Source organism: Monodon monoceros, unplaced genomic scaffold (genome assembly GCF_005190385.1).
Source record: "Monodon monoceros isolate NGI ecotype Baffin Bay Population unplaced genomic scaffold, NGI_Narwhal_1 Super_Scaffold_16, whole genome shotgun sequence".
NCBI lineage: Eukaryota > Metazoa > Chordata > Mammalia > Artiodactyla > Monodontidae > Monodon > Monodon monoceros.
The window spans coordinates 62,543,010-62,564,306 of NW_021703772.1; the positions used below are offsets into that span (position 1 = coordinate 62,543,010).

The 21,297-nt window shown below is 36.1% G+C and overlaps 1 protein-coding gene across 1 annotated transcript; it reads right to left on the reverse strand.

The window, feature by feature from the left end:
- Positions 1 to 1,626: 1,626 nt before the first annotated feature.
- Positions 1,627 to 21,269, reverse strand: BBS5 (Bardet-Biedl syndrome 5). Its single transcript, XM_029225936.1, has 12 exons — positions 20,973 to 21,269; positions 18,671 to 18,753; positions 17,294 to 17,359; positions 16,559 to 16,608; positions 16,300 to 16,427; positions 13,554 to 13,689; positions 12,545 to 12,640; positions 9,391 to 9,453; positions 7,775 to 7,909; positions 3,533 to 3,616; positions 2,537 to 2,560; positions 1,627 to 2,383 (listed from the first exon to the last, which is right to left on the reverse strand). Exons 1-12 carry the CDS (start codon positions 21,029 to 21,031, stop codon positions 2,282 to 2,284), a joined length of 1,026 nt encoding a protein of 341 aa, XP_029081769.1. The 5' UTR covers positions 21,032 to 21,269; the 3' UTR covers positions 1,627 to 2,281.
- Between the last annotated feature and the right edge of the window lie 28 nt (positions 21,270 to 21,297).

Genomic DNA, 21,297 nt, shown 5'->3' on the forward strand with positions numbered 1-21,297 from the left:
CTTCTACTTAGGTACTATAATTATAGATTTTTTTTGGAAAAAAAACCTTTAAAATAATAATATCCCCCCATCATGATTGAAAATAAATGCAGAGAAACTGCTATTTTCTAAGACATTCCAAATTATCGGTATTTTTAAGTGGAAAAACTATAACTAGTATTGAATTAAATTATGAAATTATTTAATTTGTTCACACCCTGCCTTGCTCTACAAAGGATTTGATGTGGCAAACATTAAGACAAGAAAAAAAAAAAGGTTAAAAGTCGGCCCTAGGGAAAGAAAAAATCTACACACATACAGTATGATCACTAAAGATATTCTGTGGTTTTGTGTTGATCTTTCATTAAATAAAAATTTAAAAAATAGAACAGATGTATTGTAACCCCATGAGAACAATGTAATCAATAGAACATAGCAAAATCAGGATGAAGTGCTACATTCCTGGTATAATTTGAAAAACAGGCTTTATATACACACAAAAAAAGTATATGACTAGAATCATAATTTAAATTGTTGATTATAATAGAACACACCATATTAATTATGGGATGCAGAAAGCATGACTTGAAAAAAAATTGATCCTCTGTTTACATACAAATAGCATCATATACTTCTTCATGAAATATTTTATTACAAAATTATATTCTCACATTTTTAAAAACTCAGTGGGGCTGTAAAAATCCTGTAATTTCAAAGGTTGGTATTCTTAAACATGCTCAAAAGAACATAAGCTCCATAAAGACAGGGATTTGGGGGAGGTTTGTTTTGCTCAATGCTATAGCCACAGGGCCTCACGGGTCCTCCATAAATGTTTGTTGAGTGAATCAATGAATGCTCCCAGATCAGGGAATTATGTATTTTTAAACTTCAAGGTCTCCATCCATCAGTAAAAGTTTTTTCCCTTATTTTACATCACGGTGAAGTCAATGGTACTGTCAGCTGCTAAAACAACAGCTGAGAGAAGAGCTCATTGACTCTTTCCATTTATAGAGGCCACTAAAGGTTTTAACACACTAGAAAAAACCAACAGCTGCTCCCTTGTTTAAACAATAAATGACTCATTTCTCTTTACACGTAACACCTAACATCTGAAAAGATTAATGAGTCAGATGCAAACACAGTGTTTTGACGTTTTGAGATTATTCCTTACTAATTGGCAATTTTATAGTCTGTTTTGCTTGAAAAACTATTGAAACAATATTCCTAGCTGCATTTTTTTGACCTGTACACATTTTTCAAGCAACATTTTCCCCCAATATAGGTTATTATAACCCCATCCCTTAAAAATGCAAAAATCCTTTCCTATTTAAATGAAGAAACCAATTTATAGCTTTTGTTCATTGATCTTTATTAAACTCAGGTTAGCCCTTGGTTGTACTATGTGTCTATGGTTGTACATACAGTTGCATCTTATTTTAAATGATTTTACACACTCACTTTTTTCACTCTAGAAAAAGCGGGTTAATGTTTTGACAAAAGTTCCTTACAAAGTTTCTTTATACTGAAGCAGTGGCAAAAAACACTTAGGCAAGAGAGGTCACCAAATCTTACCTGACCAAGAAATCAGAAAATAATATCATATTTTTGAAAACTTCAAAGAAGTTTCAATGAATGCAAACAAAGAGCAAGTCAACAAATAAACTATTTATTTAAAAACTATTTAAAACTATTTCCTTACAAAATAAATGTATTCTTGCCAAAACGATATTGAAATTATTTCCAAAATAGTGCCCAAAACTTTACATAGGGGTTGATATCCTCCAAAGTTAGCTAAAATTTTTAGTTTTTACATAAATGGTTACCTAAAAATGACAAGCTTAAGGTTTCTAATTTATATGAGAGTTGGCTTACCTTTGGAGCTATGTGATAAATATATTTAAACCAGATTTTTATAACTAAAAAAGCAGCATTTTGATTACTCCATAAGAATAGTCTTATGCTTTTAGATAACACTTTCAAAACATTTAATGGTGCTGCATAAATTCTTTATTAAACTCAACATGATACAGTCTTTTAATATCCACAGACTAATAATTTACAAGTATTAGTTACAAAATAAACATATTTACAACAAACCAGATACATTTTGATTACAATTTCAAATATAATTTTTAGAAGACTGGCAATAAAATCTTCGACAAATGAGTTTTTCCTTAATCATTAAAAAAACTCTCTGAAAAGCTTTTTCTGTAAATGTAAAAACTATGCCATGCCTTATAGCAGGTGACTAGTATCTTTAATCTTGAGATATCTTTAAATAGAAACCCAGCTCAACTCAAGATCAACTCATTACTTCCCAAAGTCCCTGTAGGGTGAATCCATCCTTCAATTTCTCTATTGCAAGCCCCAGTTCTTCTGAAAACACAGGTTCACGATCTTGTTGCTTTTTGGGAGATAAGAGGATGAGATGGGAATAGAGAAGGTGGGCAAGGAAGAGGAAAAAAAAACAAAAAATAGGTTTCACATAAGTTTGTGAATACTAAATACTGGAATATAGAAAAATTATTTTCATATACTATAGGTAAAATATCCTTACCTTATTGCCATCAGCAAAATAAGCCTGTAAGACAAGGAAAATTATATTTCACATACTTGATATATAATAGGTTAACAGGCCAAGGAACAGGTAATTAATTTACAGAACAATTCTGTAACTAACTGTATTTTATATTCTGTTACTGTGTGTCTAATGGTTTTCTCACCTATCTTTACAATGCTGGTAGCAGAATTCACTTCTTCTGTCAATCATTTATGTCTTCAAGAGTTACGCTTTAAGCGCTAAAAATGTGCTTTGTAATTGGTGTATAACTAGCATTGTTAACTTGAAAGGAGATACAAAGAATGACTAAGCAGCTATAAAATTTCACCCCTACTTTTGGTTTAGAAGAAGATGCTGGCAAAACAAAACAAAGCAATCAGTGCTTCAATGTGTCAGCAAATGCATACACTGAGGCAGTAGTAGTTTATTATTAACTATCTTATACTTATTTCACACTTTGCTTAAAAACTTTCATTCCCAGAGAGTTAGTCTAGTCAGATTCATAGACCACAGTACATAGAAAGTATTATTATTATTTTGGCTATTAATTAAATAGTACAAATTTGGAAACAAGAAAGTTTACTGTTCAAATAGAAATCCATTTTAAGATAATATACCTATAAACTGAAAGGAGGGAGGTCCATCTCATAAAGATTACTTATGGAAAGTATAGACTTTAAATTAATTAAATTAACTATATTTAATATACTCTGTTATCTTAAAGTGTGAAAAAACTTTTCACACATCTGAAATCCTCTGAATAAGTATGTTCTCAAACTATTTCCCAGTTTGGTAATTTAAAAGTATTTTCACACACACACAAAAATCCCTAACCTGAAAAAAAAAACTACTCTCCAACTCATGTTTAAGACATTCTAAAAAGTCTCAAGTTCTATGCTATTTTACACACTTAAAGCATTATTTAATTAAACATGACTCAGATTAAAAAAAAAAATCACAAGAAATTTAGTAGCTCTTCTTTGTGATGCTCACCACAAAAGCATCTGTGTGATCATCAGAGTCTATTTCTACATCATCTTGAATTTGTTCAACTGTCAGAGCTTCAAGGGACTGTGGCTGAAAATCAGCAGATGTTAAAAAAAGAAAAAAGAAAAAGAAAATCAGTTAAATCAGATGTTAAAATGTATCAGAGACAATATTAATCAAATAAATAATTTTAGTAAAATGTGCTGTGAGAATTGTAAATACCTGTAAAAGGATATCACAGTTACCAACCACTCAAGTCTTACAAAAATCACTGCATAATTTATATTCTATTAAAACTAACATGAATAATAAAATGAGTCAGTTAAACCCGAGCTTTTAAATCTGAAGTCAATATCATCAAAAGATTTAAAATGACAAATTTACACAAACTTAATATGATACTTAGAAATATCCATCAAGAAAAACACTCTCATTGGATTTTATCTGATTTTCTGGTAGATAAAAACTATCTGTTAGTTTAAGTTTAAAAAAACTAACTTTTGTATAATAGCAAGTTTTAAATTTTCCTCAAAATAGTCATTAAATAGAATTTGTGAAAAAAGAAATTTGTGAAAAAGAAGAACTAAGATTTGTATGGAATACTCTAAAGGTGAAGCAGAATAAATATAGTGCTGGTATCTATTAATTCATTTTTCAAATATTTGAATATCTTTAGTGTATGAGGTACCATGCTGGTACTACCAAAGGTTTAAAGTCTCTGCCCTTACCACAAAAGGTGTGTAATCTAGTGGGAATGAAGGACAAAACACAATTATAAATAACTAAATATCAGGTTGAACTATATGAAATTGCCATTTTAGTAAAAAATGGTCAAATATTAATAATATCATATAGTTCAACCTACAAAAAATAGCTGTAACAAATGCAATATCTATTATAATAGAAGAGTTTGGAGACAGCACAACTTCTGGCTTGTGCATGCCAGAAACTTTCATGAAGAAAAAGCTGGCACGTGATCTAGGGCTTTTAGGATGAGGATGATTTTCATAGGTGGGATTAGGGGAAAGGGTATTCCTGACAGAGGGGATCAGTATCAGCAAAGGTGAGAAACCACAGGATATAGCCGAAGAAGATGAATAATCCAATATGGTCAAAATATGAGAGTCCCACAAGACAGAAGGAGCTACACAGAATATTGTACTGAAAAATGCCAAGGAGTATCATTCACCCTGGAGTCTACGTGAACAATGTTCTCTGGGCAGTGCACAGCCTACAGAACCAGACACTGTGGCTGTGCAGATAAGGTGGGAAAGGTAGACTGAAGTTTACTGAAATTTTTTAATACCAGCTCAGAGAATGTGGACTACTTATAGGTAATTGGTGGGGTAAAGTTGATGGTAGAAGTGTACTGCTGACAAGAGGTGACCTGATGCCCTAGTCCGAGGACAGCTGGTGTTTCAACCATGTTCAGAGCTGTGTGACTGCGTACAAGTAAATTAACCTATCTAAGCCTCAGTCTCCTTAACTGTGAGATACGGCTAATAATAATGATGATGATACACTTTATAGTGTTTTTAGGAGGATTAAACGAGATGAGGCATATAAAGTTCTTAGAGCAGTGAACAGCAAAGAGTAGGCATTCAACATAGCCATTCAACAACTATGAATATTCACTAAGAGCCTATTATGTGCTAGTTTTGATTGCTGGAGATATAATAATTAAAGAAAATAGACAAAAATCCCTAACTTCATGGAGATTGTTTTTTTTTTTTTTTGCGGTACGCGGGCCTCTCACTGCCGTGGCTTCTCCCGTTGCAGAGCACAGGCTCCGGACGCGCAGGCTCAGCGGCCATGGCTCACAGGCCCAGCCGCTCCACGGCATGTGGGATCTTCCCGGACCGGGGCACGAACCCGTGTCCCCTGCATCGGCAGGCGGACTCCCAACCACTGCGCCACCAGGGAAGCCCCATGGAGATTGTTTATAGTGAAGGAGACTGATTAGTGTTAACCAAAAATAAAGCAAGCAAGCAAGCAAGTGAGCAAACAAGCAGAACAAGGGATAAAAAAGTGACGGGGGTTGGTGTTTTAGATGGATAGTCCAAAGACCTCCCTGAAGAAGTGGCTTTGGAGTAAGGACTTATATGTGGTGACAAAACAAGCTACTATGGCTGGTTATTATTATGTACTGAGGGCCAAAGAAGGGGAAAAGAAGAGAAATGAAAGGTAGAGACAGAATGGGTAGGAGAACTAACATATTGTCTCCAATGTGCCAGCCACTTTACAGACATGATCAATAACTTTGTAAGAGAGATTACCTTCATTTTATAATGTGAAAACTGAAGCTCAAATTTGCCTAGGATCACAAATAAATGGTGAAATTGTGATTGAAGTCAGGTTTGTCAGGTTCCAAGGACCATGCTTGTTCTATAACATTATTCTACAAGCAAAAGTAGCAAAGGAAACTGCAGTTTGAATGGAAAGAAAGGGATAGGAAAAGGGAAGAGACTGGTACAACTGACTGAATGTGTAAAGTAAGATAATGAGAAAAATAAAAAAGGAAAACCCCAGAGTTTTGAGCACATCTGACTTTGACAATGTTAAAAATAAATAAGTAGTGCATAAATAAATAGATAAATCAGCAAGATACTGCTTTTGAGAAAAATGACAAGATTTTAGGTATGCCGAGTTTGAGATATTCAACCATGTCCTAGTGTAACTTACTGACTTGGAAAATTATTAATTAAATTACTAAGATTAACTTTTTTTTTTTTTGCGGTACACGGGCCTCTCACTGTTGTGGCCTCTCCCGTTGCGGAAAACAGGCTCCAGAAGCGCAGGCCATGGCTCACAGGCCCAGCCGCTCCGCGGCATGTGGGGTCTTCCCGGACCAGAGCACGAACCTGTGTCCCCTGCATCGGCAGGTGGACTCTCAACCACTGCGCCACCAGGGAAGACCCTAAGATAAACTTTTAAATGAGAAATTCAATTCATGTTATTTGGAATGCTCATCTATGTGAAAATATTCAAGAAATATTTGGAACCCTGGTAAGCTTACAGAGTATGCCAAGATCAGAAAGATTTGGGAGTCATCTACAGAAGTACAACTTGAAGAAACTGGAGGAGGAGGTGATATTACTGAGGAATATACAGAGAAGGTAGAGTGAAAGGGAGAATGCTGAAAGAAGTGCAGGTTGGGAAGAAAGCAGAAAATGATGGTTAAGGAGACGAAATAGAGTGTATGTACAATATGGCGTCAACAATCCAGAGACAAGTTTCAGCTGGAAGGGGAAAGGGATATATATGGAATTTGACAGGGAGACAAACAAATTAAGTATATGGAGCACAACGAGGTTGAAGTCAGAGGGTATGAATTTGTACTTAGCTGTCCAGTCCTACTTCTTGATCTTCCTGGTCACCTGCTGTAGTCCAAGAGCAGGAAGAGAGACAGATAATATATGTGATATGGCTCAACATGCTGAGTATTGGCAGGGACACTGACGAAAGAGTGGGTGGCAGGGACACCAGCAATAGAGCGTACGGTAAGGGCCCCAGGACAAGAACAGACAGCAAGGGAAGGTGTGACAGAGCGCCTCTGGCAAGGGTACCACTGTCAGAGCAGACGGCGAGGAGTCTCTAATGAAGTGGCTGGTGAGGACAACAGTGAAACACCAGATGACAAGGGGCCCAGCTGCAGAGGCTGAAGAGTAAACCCAAAAGACAGCTGATGTACCTGGAGAGTGGGACTGGTGCAGAAACCAGAAGTCGTGAGGAAGGCAAAGAGCAGACATGTGGGCATGATATTCAAAATTTTTCACAACTGACATGGAAGAGGATCTGATGAATAGGAACAGACACAGGCCATATTAATGGAGCAGCCTCCTGGAGGTGCCATATTGTGGGTCATTGGGGGAAGAGAATGGTGTCTGTGAGGCCTGTAAGGTTTAACCAAATGCTAATGGCTGGCTGAAGTAAAATAAAAATAAAGTTGAAATAAAATAAAAATAAAGGGTGGGAGATTCAAGTCTCTACATCAGAAGAGCCTTGCATATGGGGACATCTTGGATAGGCTGCTACCTAGACGGGCAGGAATGAATGGTGACGCAGCCAGGGAGAAAACAGGTGGTAGGCACAAATTAGCATTGGCCATACTCACTGAGCAGAGCCTGTATATTCATCATTTTAAACATAGTTTAAAATTAAATTGTACACAATGTGTTATATCTGAATTTTATAGATTGTGTAAAGGCAATTGAGCAAACTCTGTATATCACACACTGAACAAATTACCTTTTCTTCCATCTCATAATCCACTCCAAATATAGGACTGGTAGAATAGACTTTGTGAAGTGAATTAATTTCCTTAACTGATTCTTGTAGTTTTTCCACAGGATCTATTTTAAAGCCAAGAACATATCCTCCGCTCTGTAAGAGAAAATAATGAAAAAATGAAAAGTCTGAGAAACAGTATTTACAGTATATGATAAACTACAGCTCTAACTGTGCTTACTTCAGAGCACAATATGTAGGCTGATTTTTTTTTTTTTTTTTTTTTTTGCGGTATGCGGGCCTCTCACTGCTGTGGCCTCTCCCGTTGTGGAGCACAGGCTCCGGATGCGCAGGCTCAGCGGCCATGGCTCACGGGCCCAGCCGCTCCGCAGCATGTGCGATCTTCCCAGACCGGGGCATGAACCCGTGTCCCCTGCATCGGCAGGCAGACTCTCAACCACTGCGCCACCAGGGAAGCCCTGTAGGCTGATTTTTTTAAATTAAATTTTTTATTGTGAAAACTTCCAGCATATACAAAAATAGAAGAGTACAATAAATGTCCATGTAGCCATCATCCAGCTTCAACAAGTAACAACATATGGCCAGCTCTGTTCCATACGTAACCTCCCCATCCCCTAAATCTCCTCCCCTCATCCACTCAGGATTATTTTGAAATATATCCAGATATCACATAATTTCATCTGTAAGTATCAAAGCTAATATTTCAAGATTAAAAAAAATATGCCATAGATTGTGAAGGCCAAGGGAACTGAGTTTTTCCTGAGCTAGACCTTGAAAAGGAATAGACTATATATTAAAATAAAAAAGGGAATGGCATACCTGAGGCTATCTCCTTGAAGAATTAGGAAAGAAACTTGCCCATGACAGTTTGTTGGAGAAGAAGTGTTAAAAAATTAAGTATCCATATGGTGATGGTTGAGAGCATACACTTTTGTGTTCAAATCCTGGTTTTACAACACTACATATGATGTATGGTTTACATCATACAACTAGCTGTATGATGCTGGGGAAAGGAGTGAGTGGACATTCATATTTAAATTTAGAATTTAGAAGAGAAAAATCTCTTTTTTAAAAAAATTTATTAAAACACATAAATGCAAAAACCAGGCATAATGGGGCGTAGCAGTCTATAATTAGATACAGTGTAATCTGAGTTTGATGGTATAAAATCTCAAATAGGGTGTGTTTATCTGTATAGACCTGTGTTGCTCAAAGACAGTCTTATGAATCAGTCAGACCTGGAATCAAAACCTAGCCCTATCACTTACTGTTATTAGACCATGGGCAAGGTTTCTAACTTCTCCAAGTCTCAGTTTCCTTGAATAAAAAATGGGGAAAAAATAGTAACTGTATCATAGGGTTGTGTAAAGATTGAAATAATGTCATGACTGTAATCATAATTAATATGTCTGCCCAAAAGAGAAATATAAGCAGGATTCTTCCCATGGGGACAATTACTATATGACTTCAAACTCAAACTCTTCATATAATCTCATGTTACAGCTAATACTCTTCTTGGATATAAACTGGTTACTATAAAAATAAAACTAAAAATATAGACTGTCACATAGTTTTTTAAATCTATTAAAGATTAATAAAAATATGAAGTATCTTACCTGCTGAGAGCTTTCTATGACAAGAGCTAAACCAAATTTTGAATCTCTAATCTTTATTGACCGCTAGATATAAAACGAAAAAAAAAAAAAGCTTGTTTTTATTATCTGATAGTAGTGACATTTTAACACATTTTTCAACTTTTACACAGTAACTACTTTTCATAGTCCGAAGAACAGAACTCTTCCTCTTTCCTTTTTCCTTACACTCCTATAGAGATCAATTAAATAAAAATTTTCATACTGGAAATAGGTGGCAAATTTGTAAGGCAACACAAAGATGACATCTCTGAAATATGTACAAAATTCTGACTTAAATGTCCCCTGCTTCAGGGAGTCCACAACTTTTCTGAATATTTTAAACCAAAGGCCAGCAGTCCTTTAGTTATGGAGAGCCAGTGTCTTTTGTGGCTCCTAAGGCTGGGTTAGTTTTTAAAAGTCCCATGTGCCTATATACAATGGAATATTACTCAGCTGTAAAAAGAAACGAAATTGAGTTATTTGTAGTGAGGTGGATGGACCTAGAATCTGTCATACAGAGTGAAGTAAGTCAGAAAGAGAAAAACAAATACCGTATGCTAACACATATATATGGAATCTAAAAAAAAAAAAAAAAAGGGTTCTGAAGAACCTAAGGGCAGGACAGGAATAAAGAAGCAGACCTAGAGAATGGACTTGAGGACATGGGAAGGGGAAAGGGCTGGGATGAAGTGAGAGAGTGGCATGGACATATATACACTACGAAATGTAAAATAGATAGCTAGTGGGAAGCAGCCGCATAGCACAGGGAGATCAGCTCAGGGAGATCAGCTCGGTGCTTTGTGACCACCTAGAGGGGTGGGATAGGGAGGGTGGGAGGGAGACGCAAGAGGGAGGGGATATGGGGATATATGTGTACGTATAGCTGATTCACTTTGTCATACAGCAGAAACTAACACAACAATGTAAAGCAATTATACTCCAATAAAGATGTTAAAAAAAATGTTGCATGTGCCTTCTGTTTCTTACACAATAAATGACTAAATTCTGAAAGAACCTCCACTGCATTTATTGAAAAAAAAAGTATTGGCATTCATCACTGGGCATCAAAGAAGGCTAGGATAGGTCAAATATAATTAACTCAACTGGTAAGTGTGACATGAGGGTGAAGCGTGGCCAGTGGATGAGCAGTGATACCAGTGGCCTGGGAGAAGGGTAGAGGGGCAGAAGCATAATGACATGCAGGACCTGTAGAAAGTGAAACAAAACGTACTTGCTGGCAGGGTTAGAGAGAACCATGGAGGATCTAACATTATAACCAGCAGACCAAAAGTCCAAGAAGGATAATAATCTGTGGTAGGTGACTGTGTATCATACTTCCAGACAGATGGGCATTGGAAGTTGAGAAAAAGAGAGAAAGAGAGACACAGACAGACAGACAGCCTAAATGGTAATTGTTATGAAAACCTGGGCTTCCATCTAGACTACTTCACACCCTGCCAGGAGTACACACAGTCCTGGTTAAGAACCATAGAACACTGGCATCCTGCTTATGAATAGGTAATATAACCAGGTAACTGTGGATGACACAGGCTGGTAAGATAGAAACTGGCAAGAAGATACATATATAAATATACATCTATAGGAAGGGAGTCAGGACAATGGCTGAGGCCCAGAGCTGAAGTTAGAACGTGACTGCCCCAGTGACAGGTTGTGATGATATCAGATTGCAAGTTGTTTGGGCCAGGCTGAATTCATTCCAGAATCCGTATTTGGCAACGGCATTCTTAAATAACGAAAAGTATCCTACTTGGAGAACAGAAATCACAAAGTTGTTTACTACTCAGTAATTATTCAGCATAATAGACGTTGATATGTAAATGCAATATAAAACAGCAACGAACAATACAAACATCAACTTATCAAATACCTATGTAGACTCTGTCACATAGTTCCAGCTACGCTTATAAATTCTCGTATTTCTTTAGATGGCCAGAAATAATTTTTTTCCTATCAGATCCTATGATTTTCTGTTTAACGTGTTGCTTTTCTCCACCAGACTGAAAGCTCCTTAAAGGCAGAAACTGCATACTGGTTCATGAGTTTCATCACTGAGCATAGAGTAGGTGCTCAGTATTTGGCAAATGAATGATCAAATATTTTAAAGTAACTCAGAAATCAAACAATTTAGCAAAAGATAGACTTGGGAATATTTTGCAAAGAATCATCTTTCCCATAGATTAAGAGGTCTCTTTAAAAAATGACATTTTCCAGATATCACATACATTGTATCTAATACTCAATAAATATTTATTAATGAAACTAGTCTTAAGACTACTTATATTCTGTAATAAGGGTGATTATCATAGGATAGCCTCACAGGATCCTCATTAACTATTTTTATGTTCCATCTAATTTGCACTAGGGTCCAATAAGTAGGGGTTTTTTTAAATATATAAGATGAAATTCTTCAGATTATTGGAGTTTACTACTTGTTTCACTGAATCACATACCTACCATGAAAGCAGCAGCAGAGTAAAAAGAACCGTCTTCATTTACCCCCCAACAAACTGGTCTCAGGTGTAATTAGTTCTTATTCTAAATTTTAACAGCTTTAATTTAAGCTAAAACCATTATGACTAAAAACCATCTTGATTCCTTTCACTGAACTTGTAGTATGAATCCAGCTTATAGTACATGCTGTATCCAAATACAATAAAAACTGTTCATTCACAGAATTAATGAATTCGCTCTGGCTTTAAAAGGGTTTGAGCAGAAAGTAGCAAGACAGCCATAAAGTGTGTGGGTCAGTGAGCTGAAGCCATGCCAAAGAACCACTATATACTTGCCTCCTGGAAAGGTTATGGAAAACTTTAGTAGCTAAAAGCCCTTTGAATAAAATCTAAGAAAAATCACCTTAATCTGTATGATAACTATTAAAATTTTTAGACTCCAGTATATTTCTCTCTTAATAGCAAGTTGATAATGGTGCCGTTTCCCTTGAATGGAAGTACAATTGGGTCTTTTCTGATTATCAACATTTAAAAAGTATGCTCTCAGCTAAACTGTTGCCACTAGGGAGAGAGAAAACTCATCTAATCCCAAAAGTCCTATTAACTGTTGAACAGAAATTATTTATTCTACATTAAAATAAGGTCATCAAAATGCATGCACTTACAATTTGCAGATATGGTATACTGACATTAAAACTGTCATTCATATTTGCATGCCACACGATTCTCACATTGGTAATAAAAAAAGTTCCTAAATTTCCCTGTAAAAGAGAGTGATGAGAGAGGCATCAACAATCATGTCTGAATACTTACTCTTTGTTTTCTAAACACGAGAATAATTCTGATTCTCACAGCAGCATATAATACCAGAAATGAGTATTATGGGTAGTTATTCAGATGGGGAGCTGTCTATATCCTATAGAATATTTATCATAGTTTAAAACTAGAACTTTTCAAGTGTGCAAAGTTTATTTACAATTTAAGCTTATGATTCCATGTTTAGCAAGAGCTCTTCAATCAAATGCTACAGCTTTGCCACACTGGTTATCAGTCGAATCTAGGTTGTAACACCCACAAAGGCTGGAAACTATTCTTAGTAAGAGACAAATTATTCTCTAGAAATTGATTTTTTTCTTATTCCAACTATTAGTTGCTTGTATGTTTCCTCTGGTCATAATTTCAAGAGGAAATGAAAAGTTACAATCATGGATGTAGGAGTCACCAAATGAGTTATATGTTTAATTCCATAAAGACTGGATTAAAAGGCTTCCATGACTGTCCATCCTATAACTCTCCTCAATCAGCCTAAGTTATCATGATGTGGAGGGTAGTGTGGTATGGGGGAAGAGCGTGGCTGTGGGACAGAATAGATGTGGAGGTCACTTAATTCTTTAGGGCCTGAGTTTTTCATCTGTAAGTGAATAGAGACTGGACTAGATGACCTTTAAGGCCCATTCCAGCTCTAAGTCTACACATAACAAATGTTGATAAAAAGAGCATTAAAACCATACAAATATGAAAATCAGAATATTATGTATATCAAGAGCTATGTTAATTAAGAGCTCTAATGCTTATTTTAACAGTTAAATAAATATACAAACCCAATCATAAATGGAAAAATGATTACCAAAGAAAGCACTGCCCCAAAAGGTTCATTAGTTCTTTGCATGGTACCTGATCACTGGATAAATTCCATACTCCATTGATTTTATCATATACATGTTCTCGTGGTAGTAATCTTAGTTGCTTATTTTGAATTAGCGCACTTCTCAATTTAAAATCACGATACATTTTAGAAGTTTCATATGCTCTATAAAAAAGAACAAAAGACTAATCCAAACTGAAAATGTGATTTTCTTAGATTATGTTTACTTATCTACAAAAATACACAGTTATATACTCAAATAGTTACTAAGGTACATTAAAAATTTTTTCTTCTCAATAAGTTTTGGTGATTATAGTCTTTTGTACTGTATTTGTCATTTCAGTGTAGTATTTACACATTTTATCTCAGTACCTATATTTAAGATGTCTAATTTTTTTAAAATTTATTTTATTTAATCTAATTTTGGCTGTGTTGGGTCTTTGTTGCTGCATGTGGACTTTATCTCGTTGAGGTGAGCAGGGGCTACTCTTCGTTGCGGTGCACGTGCTTCTCACTGCGGTGGCTTCTCTTGTTGCAGAGCACAGGCTCTAGGCACGTGGGCTTCAGTAGTTATGGCATGTGGCTCAGTAGTTGTGGCTCACGGGCCCTAGAGAGCAGGCTCAGTAGTTGTAGCACATGGGCTTAGTTGCTCCGTGGCATGTGGGATCTTCCCAGACCAGGGATCAAACCTGTGTCCCCTGCATTGGCAGGCAGATTCTTAACCACTGCACTACCAGGAAAGTCCCTAGATGTCTAATTTTTAAGTCAATATATATAGTATGGCACAAATGAGAGGAAGCAGATTTTTTTTCTTTAAGCTGAAGAACAATGCTTGCAAAAACAGACATGGAAATTAATTTTTCTATCAAAAAGTTTCCCTTCATTTCTCTGTTTTAAAGGTACCATTATTCTTTTGATATAAGACTGCAATTACTTTTCTCACTGAAACCTGAAAACATTATGCTCACATCTACCTTTATACAGAAAATTAGAATGAATCTGTACCAACTCCAAAAGGTACCCTAGGACAGTGTATGTATTTGTGTGTGTGTATGTATGCAATAAAATCGCTATAACTTTGTTTTCTTTCCATGTCTCCCTATTGATAAATAATAAACACAGAAGAAAATTCTGATTAAATTTTGGTTAATTCTAATTTTAACTCCGCAAAAATACAGGCTAATTTACCCTTTTAATAAAACTAAAGGGTTTTCTTTGCCTGAATAACTTTCAAAATCATTTATATAAATTATAATATGTATTGTTAAACTTCTGATTTTTACATTAATTAATCTTCTAGTATATAAATTATGAAAGAGCAGGATTTGAGCATTTGACTATAAATCTTAATTTCCTTTAGGGTGGTAATCATCAATATTTAACCAGTGGAAAAAATGGAAACTATTCATGTTATAAATTGTTTTGGAGGGAACACATAACATTTTTATACTATTAAAGAAAAGTAGCTTCCCTGTTCCCTTCATACTCCATTTCATATTACTTCTCTAAGTAAACTGAAATAAAAAGATAAGAATTAGGTATATCCCTAAGAGAGCTTAAAAAAATATGTTTTCTCACAAAAACGTGTACACAAATGCTCACAGCAGCATTATTCCTAACAGCTAAGAAGTGGAAACAACCCAAATGTCTATCAGCTGATGAGTGGATAAACAAAATATGTATCTATACAATGGAATCTTATTCAGCTATAAAAAGGAATGACGTACTGATATATGCTACAACATGTAGCATGCTTGAAAACATTACATAAGTGAAAGAAGTCAGACATAAAATGCCACTATATTGTATGATTTCATTTATATGAAATGCTCAGAATAGGCAAATCCAGAGACAGAAAGTAAATCAGTGGTTGCCAGGGGACCATGGGGATGAGGGAATGGGAAGTGACTACTATGGGGGTTTCTTTTTTGGAGTGATGGAAATATTCTGGAATTGAGTAGTGGTGAATATACAACACTACCAAACTGTAAACTTAAAAATGGTAAATTTTATCTTATGTGAGTTATATCTCCAAGAAAAGCAAACCATTATATAGATTAAAAAAATCATCAACATAATTAAAAAATAAAATAACAACTAGGAAAGAAATAAATTTGCAACATACATGACAGATAGGAGTAAAATCAAGAAATTTACAACAGAAAACTATACATAGCCAACAAATATGAAAACTTTCAACATCACTAGTAATAAAAGAAATTCATATTAAAACAATGGTATATATACATACTATACATATCTGTGTGTATAAGTTTTTGTGTGTGTGGTTTTTTTTTTTTTGGCCTGTCATCTTAGCCAAACTTCAAAAAAAATCATAGTACTTAGGGCTGGTTAAAAAAAAAAAAGAGCCGGGGTAGTAAAAAGAGAATAAGAAAACAAAAAATCAAACAACCACAAAACAACAAAAAATTTCTCTTTAGAGAAATTACCCAATCATGCCTTCTACTGTTAGAAAAATAACCTTAATTCCTTAATTGAATTATTCAACTTGGTTATCTACATTGAATGAATTCTCTATTTCATTTTTAACTACCTTGGTAGCTAATTTAATAGACTCTTCAGCAGTTTTATGTGTTTTATAAATACCTTCAAAGTGTTTATTAAATGGTAATGCTACATGTTCTATGTATCTTCAGGATGTTTGCAATAGAGCTTGGAGGAAGACAGCACCACATGTCGAAATTTTACCCTCTAAACCTTTATATCATAGAATTACCTTAAAAATATTCAATAATCTATAAAGTATTATCATACCTGTGTACTGCAATCACAGACGTAAAAAGTCTAGGACTTCCAGGAACCAAATTTGTAAATATAAACTCAAAACGAGTACTGTTACATTTTGTTAGTATATAAAGAGCTTCAGTTTGGCCTCGTAATTTCTGTAAAGACAAATTTATTTAAAGCTTCAGATTTTAAGAGCAATTTCTCATTTATAGTAAAAACAAACATCAACCTCAAATATCTACTGTTTCTTCACTATATATATTTCAATAAGATTTTTCAGACTTACAGAATTAGCAGTCCTTGTTGTAATATTCAATATGCAGTTGTAACCAATAGCTAAAATTTAAAAGCAAAGAATTTAAAGAACATGATACAATAAATTGAGGGAAAAAACTATATATACAGAACTTTTAAGTTTAAAAAATTAAATATATATAAAAATACAATTAATATTTTTTATGAAATATCTACAAATTTAAGTTAAATAATTAAAAGGACTAGAAAGATAATTCTGCCTCTTTTGAACAAAAATATTCTCAACATGGGGAAAAAGGAGGTTTGCTTCTCTAAAACCTATACAGTATTATTTACTAAAAATCTTAGCACCACAACATCAAGAGAAAAAGTCTAGCTGGAAAATCTACGATATCTTTAAAAAACAAATGAAACAAAATTTAACACAATGAAAGATTGTACTTTTATTAGAATTTAATCTCCCTTCTTTGGTATTACTTGAAACAGGTTATAGCAAGTTTCAAAGTAAAGTAAAAAACGAAACCAAAAATCATTCAGTGTGAAAGCACTAATCTTGTATATGTCCAAGAGACAAAATGGACAGACTGAAAAAAACATTCCTTTTGCATTATGAGGCAGTCTGTGGTTAGTCTAGGATTTCTTAAGCTTTTATCAATTAAAGTTTTTCACATATTTCATAGTATAGCTTCTTTTGGTGTCAAGAGCCACTGTGCAAGTTTACTTGACAAATTATTTTTTTTTCTTTCATGCTAACAAAGATACTTACAAAGATTGACTCTGAGTAATGCCAAAGAGTGCCAGATAATTCTTAAATTTGTTACTAAGAGTCTACCTAAAAGCAAACAAACAGAAAAATAAATTACCTTAAATAAGGACCCATTTTTGCAGTATAGAATGAGATGGACATGAAACTTCTGGCCCAGTACCAACAGCAACACCCACAGATGTTTTTCATACAGTTATTAATTGAAAATACTTATTGCGCATATCCATTCTAGGTAAGGTATACAATGTGTGATTCAGAATCTCAGAGAAACAAAATCTGATAGTTACTGAAAAAATACAGGTATTCACTGCCAACACCTTGGTTTGACTCAACTGACAGAGGAGAAAACTTTGTACTGTTTTTTTTTTTTTCTCAGTAGAAGCTGTTCTGGGTGTCCCAGTAGGTTATATGCGTCCAATTGAGTATGAGTACAGGACAGTATAATTATTAAGCCATTCAGTGAAATCACACTTCTCAAAGAACTCTCATATATATATAAATCCCTGCCATTTGAGCAGTCTCTTGGCAGTTCTCATTTAAATGAGCCATATACTCATATACCCAGTTTTTTTGCTGTGAGCAAACTTTTTCCTCATATGAAGTTATGGCTAGGCTGAAGTCTGTTTAAGGCTTATGCTTTTCATTCTTAGCCTCAAACTGATGTTCTTACACTGAAATATGTACCGTTAGATAAACTTCATTTCTCAAAGTATGTCCTATGAAATAGTAGTCCCTATAGATGCTCCAAGAAAAAAAAAAAGTCAAGTAAATCTGTGCATGGTAAAGTATGTGTCTTAGAAGTTTGTAATACAATTAGCATATGAGGATAGTTTTGAAATATCTTGAACTAATATCTTGAACTAAGTTAACTCTCTTAACTTTAACACATTTCTTAGCAAATTATAACAATGGAATTCTTTTGATGAGTAATCTATAGCCATGTCATACTCCTTCCTCCCTGAAAAAACCCCTAGAATATCCAAAATCAGAGAAACTAAGCCTGTGTGAATGCTGGAGTGAGATGGGATAGGAGGTCCTAAAAACAAAGGAAGGCGTTATCAAGAGAAACTGTGGAACATTACATGGTATGTTTGACAAACAGTAAGTCACCCAGCATGGCTAGAGTGTAAAGTTCCCACAAGATCACAGAGGACTAGACCTGCATCTATCAGTCAGGGTCAAACAGAAAAGAGATGGCTCACTTAAATTAGGATAACTGGGGTTTATTTACAGAAGGACTTATTACAATGGTATGGGGTGGGGCATCAGGAACCATAATTGACATATAATGCTGTTTCATATCTTATTCTCCAGCTAATATAACTTAACGTTTGTAATTTAAACCAGAAATATAAAATACATTAGAAATATACTCACCTTTATCCCCATTATTTCCTTTGGTGTCTTCAATTGAATCTAAACAATCAATAAGGACTTCTCCAGGTCTTGTTTTCATTTGTCTAAAATAAATATAAAGGCTTTAATTTTTTAGCTACAACTATACCCGCTTACCATCTAGTGAGGGAGAGAAAAGGCATATGCATATAAAACAGACAAAAGTATAAATAATACAGTACCAAATGCTCAGGCATTTGAAAATAAGGTTTTCAAGAACTTAAAGAACCTGGAGATCAAGTGGGGCCTGGAGTGACCAGGGACATGGAGAGAAGTCAGAACTAAAGGAGAGGTAGGATTTGGAGAAATAAAAGAGAGAGAGGAGAACCTATGATTAAGGACCAGAAATAAGAAATGATAAGAGAATGTAGGAAGACTGGCCTGGCTGGGGAAGAAAGTACATGTTGAGAGGTAGTGAAAAATATAGTAGGATAGGTAAGAAGGAACCAGATTATGGATAACCTAGTATGTCAGTCAGATAGATATGGGTTTTATCCTGTGGACAGTGGAGAAGCCCCAGAGGTTTCTGAGTAAAGCAAAGGAGTCGTGCAGTTATGGAAGGAACAGATTAAAGCAAAGCAACATTTGGACTTGGTACACAATCAGATAAAGGAGACAAAAGGAAATAAAGAATGAAGAATAGGTTGCTGACTGATAGAATGTAATCTAGAGTGCCAAAGGAAAAGAAAAGAAAAGAAAAACCTAGCAGAATACGTGGTAGAGCCTTCTAACACATTCTCGATAAAGCCAACTCAATTACCTACTGGAAATACAGACATGATCATATACTTCACTGTTGAAAAGCCATATTACCCCACTACCTAGATGATGAAGTCCAAAATCCTCAACTGAATATTTCACAATCTAGCTAATCTACCTTTCTATTTGCACCTCCTTTCTCTACCTGCCAGACCCTGCTTCTAGCCAATGAGATTTATACCTCTAAGACTCTGCATCTAATTTATTTTTCTTTTCTTCCTTTTCTTTTTTCTGGAATACTCTCCTCCTGCATACCCTAGCAAGGCCCTGACCATTCATCAGGGCTCAATTCAAATATTATTTTTTCTTTGAGGCCTTCCCTAGGAAGAATGAACTTTTCTGTTTCTATGGTCCTCCAGCTTTTTGTTCATTTTTTCCATGACGGTATTTACATTTTTTATAGTTAGTTGTCTACATCTATCTCCTGCAGTAGAATGGGGGTGGGGTGGGGGAAGGGTCTCATTTCCTATTATTTTTGTATCTTTAGCTATCAGCACAGTCACCAGTACATAGTAAGCATCTGATAAATGTTTAATAAACTGAAAATGTTCATGAAATGAATCTTTGCTTAAGAACCCTCCAAGAATAGCAGGAAAAGTCAAAGAATGTGTGCAATATGTAACCGTTGCTTATAACTTTACAAATTCCCTTCCCTCACAACGCCTTAAAGGATCCAAGACCATGTCAGTATTATATATCTAGCCACAGCTAAGCCTGGAAAATTAATATTTCATTTTTTCCACCTAAGAAAGTTCTGTTCATAATAAAAAATCATACGAATTGGCTAAGAAGCTCCAAACCATCAACCCAAGAACCTTAGCTTTACTGTTTTCCAACACTTACTATCCCAATGGGCACTTTTTTCCTGGACTGCCGGCAGGAGGTTTCTAACTATTCTCTTTAAAACATGAAAATTTCCAAAAACAAGGCTTCTGTTTGAGAGGCTCCAAAAGAGGGTTCCTTCTTCCTGTTGGTGATTTAGATGAATAACTAGAAACGAAGCTTACCACGGAAATAAAGTCTGCATGGTCAGGGATTTTGGAGAATGCTTACTCTCACTTCCCTCGGGGACTCAAGCTTTAGAACGGTGAAGTCATTTTTCTAAGGGCCCAGAATGTGTGTCCTTATTCTAGACCTAGTTTCTGAACCCTCGTTTCCAGAGTCCCTGCTCCACATTCCTTCCACCTTACGAAACTGGCACCGCAAGCTCACTGGGGTGTACTGGACGCCCAAGCCCAAGGTGGTCCCTGCAGTGTTTGGGCTCAGCTTCCGACGGGTCGCCCGGGTCAAGACGCGACCGGGGATCGTAAGGGACCGAAACTGCGTACAATCTAGACGCGCTCCGGCTGTGGCGCCTGGGGAGGGCCGCTGGGCCTCGGACAGTCTGGGGTCTCCTGAGGTGAGGACAGCAGACGCCAACCTCCTCCCACCCTCGCGAGGGTCTTAGGCTCCGCCCGCGGGTCGGGAAATCGCGCCGCGGCGCCCTCTATAGGCTCCCGGCCACTGGGGAATCTTGGCGACTCACTGCGAAGACACGTCGAAGCGGACATCCCGGTCCTCCCAAAGCGCATCCAGCACCGACATGGTGACCGCGGCGGGGGAGGCCTAACGGCGTCTCGCCGGCTCCAAGACAACGGGCCGCCTCTGGCACGACGTCTACGGCGGGCGCCGAGACCCAAACTTCCTCCAGGTAGTGTGCGCGCTTTCCCGGCCCTGTGGTGTAGTTAAGCGGATTTGAGGCTCCAGGCAGGTTTCCGTGCCTCAGAGAAGCAGAACTGGCCCCGGCGCAGGAGCGGGTGCTTGACTTCTGAGTGACCTTCCGCACCTCCAGACTCGCCTTCTTAAGCCGT

Coding starts and splice junctions, on each gene's coding strand:
- BBS5 (XM_029225936.1), bottom strand. CDS start 21,031: ATGTCGGTGCTGGATGCGCTTTGGGAGGACCGGGATGTCCGCTTCGAC. Junction 16,609..17,293: donor ATTACTCAGAGTCAATCTTT/GTAAGTATCTTT, acceptor TTTAAATTTTAG/CTATTGGTTACAACTGCATA. Junction 3,617..7,774: donor ATTATGAGATGGAAGAAAAG/GTAATTTGTTCA, acceptor GCTGATTTTCAG/CCACAGTCCCTTGAAGCTCT.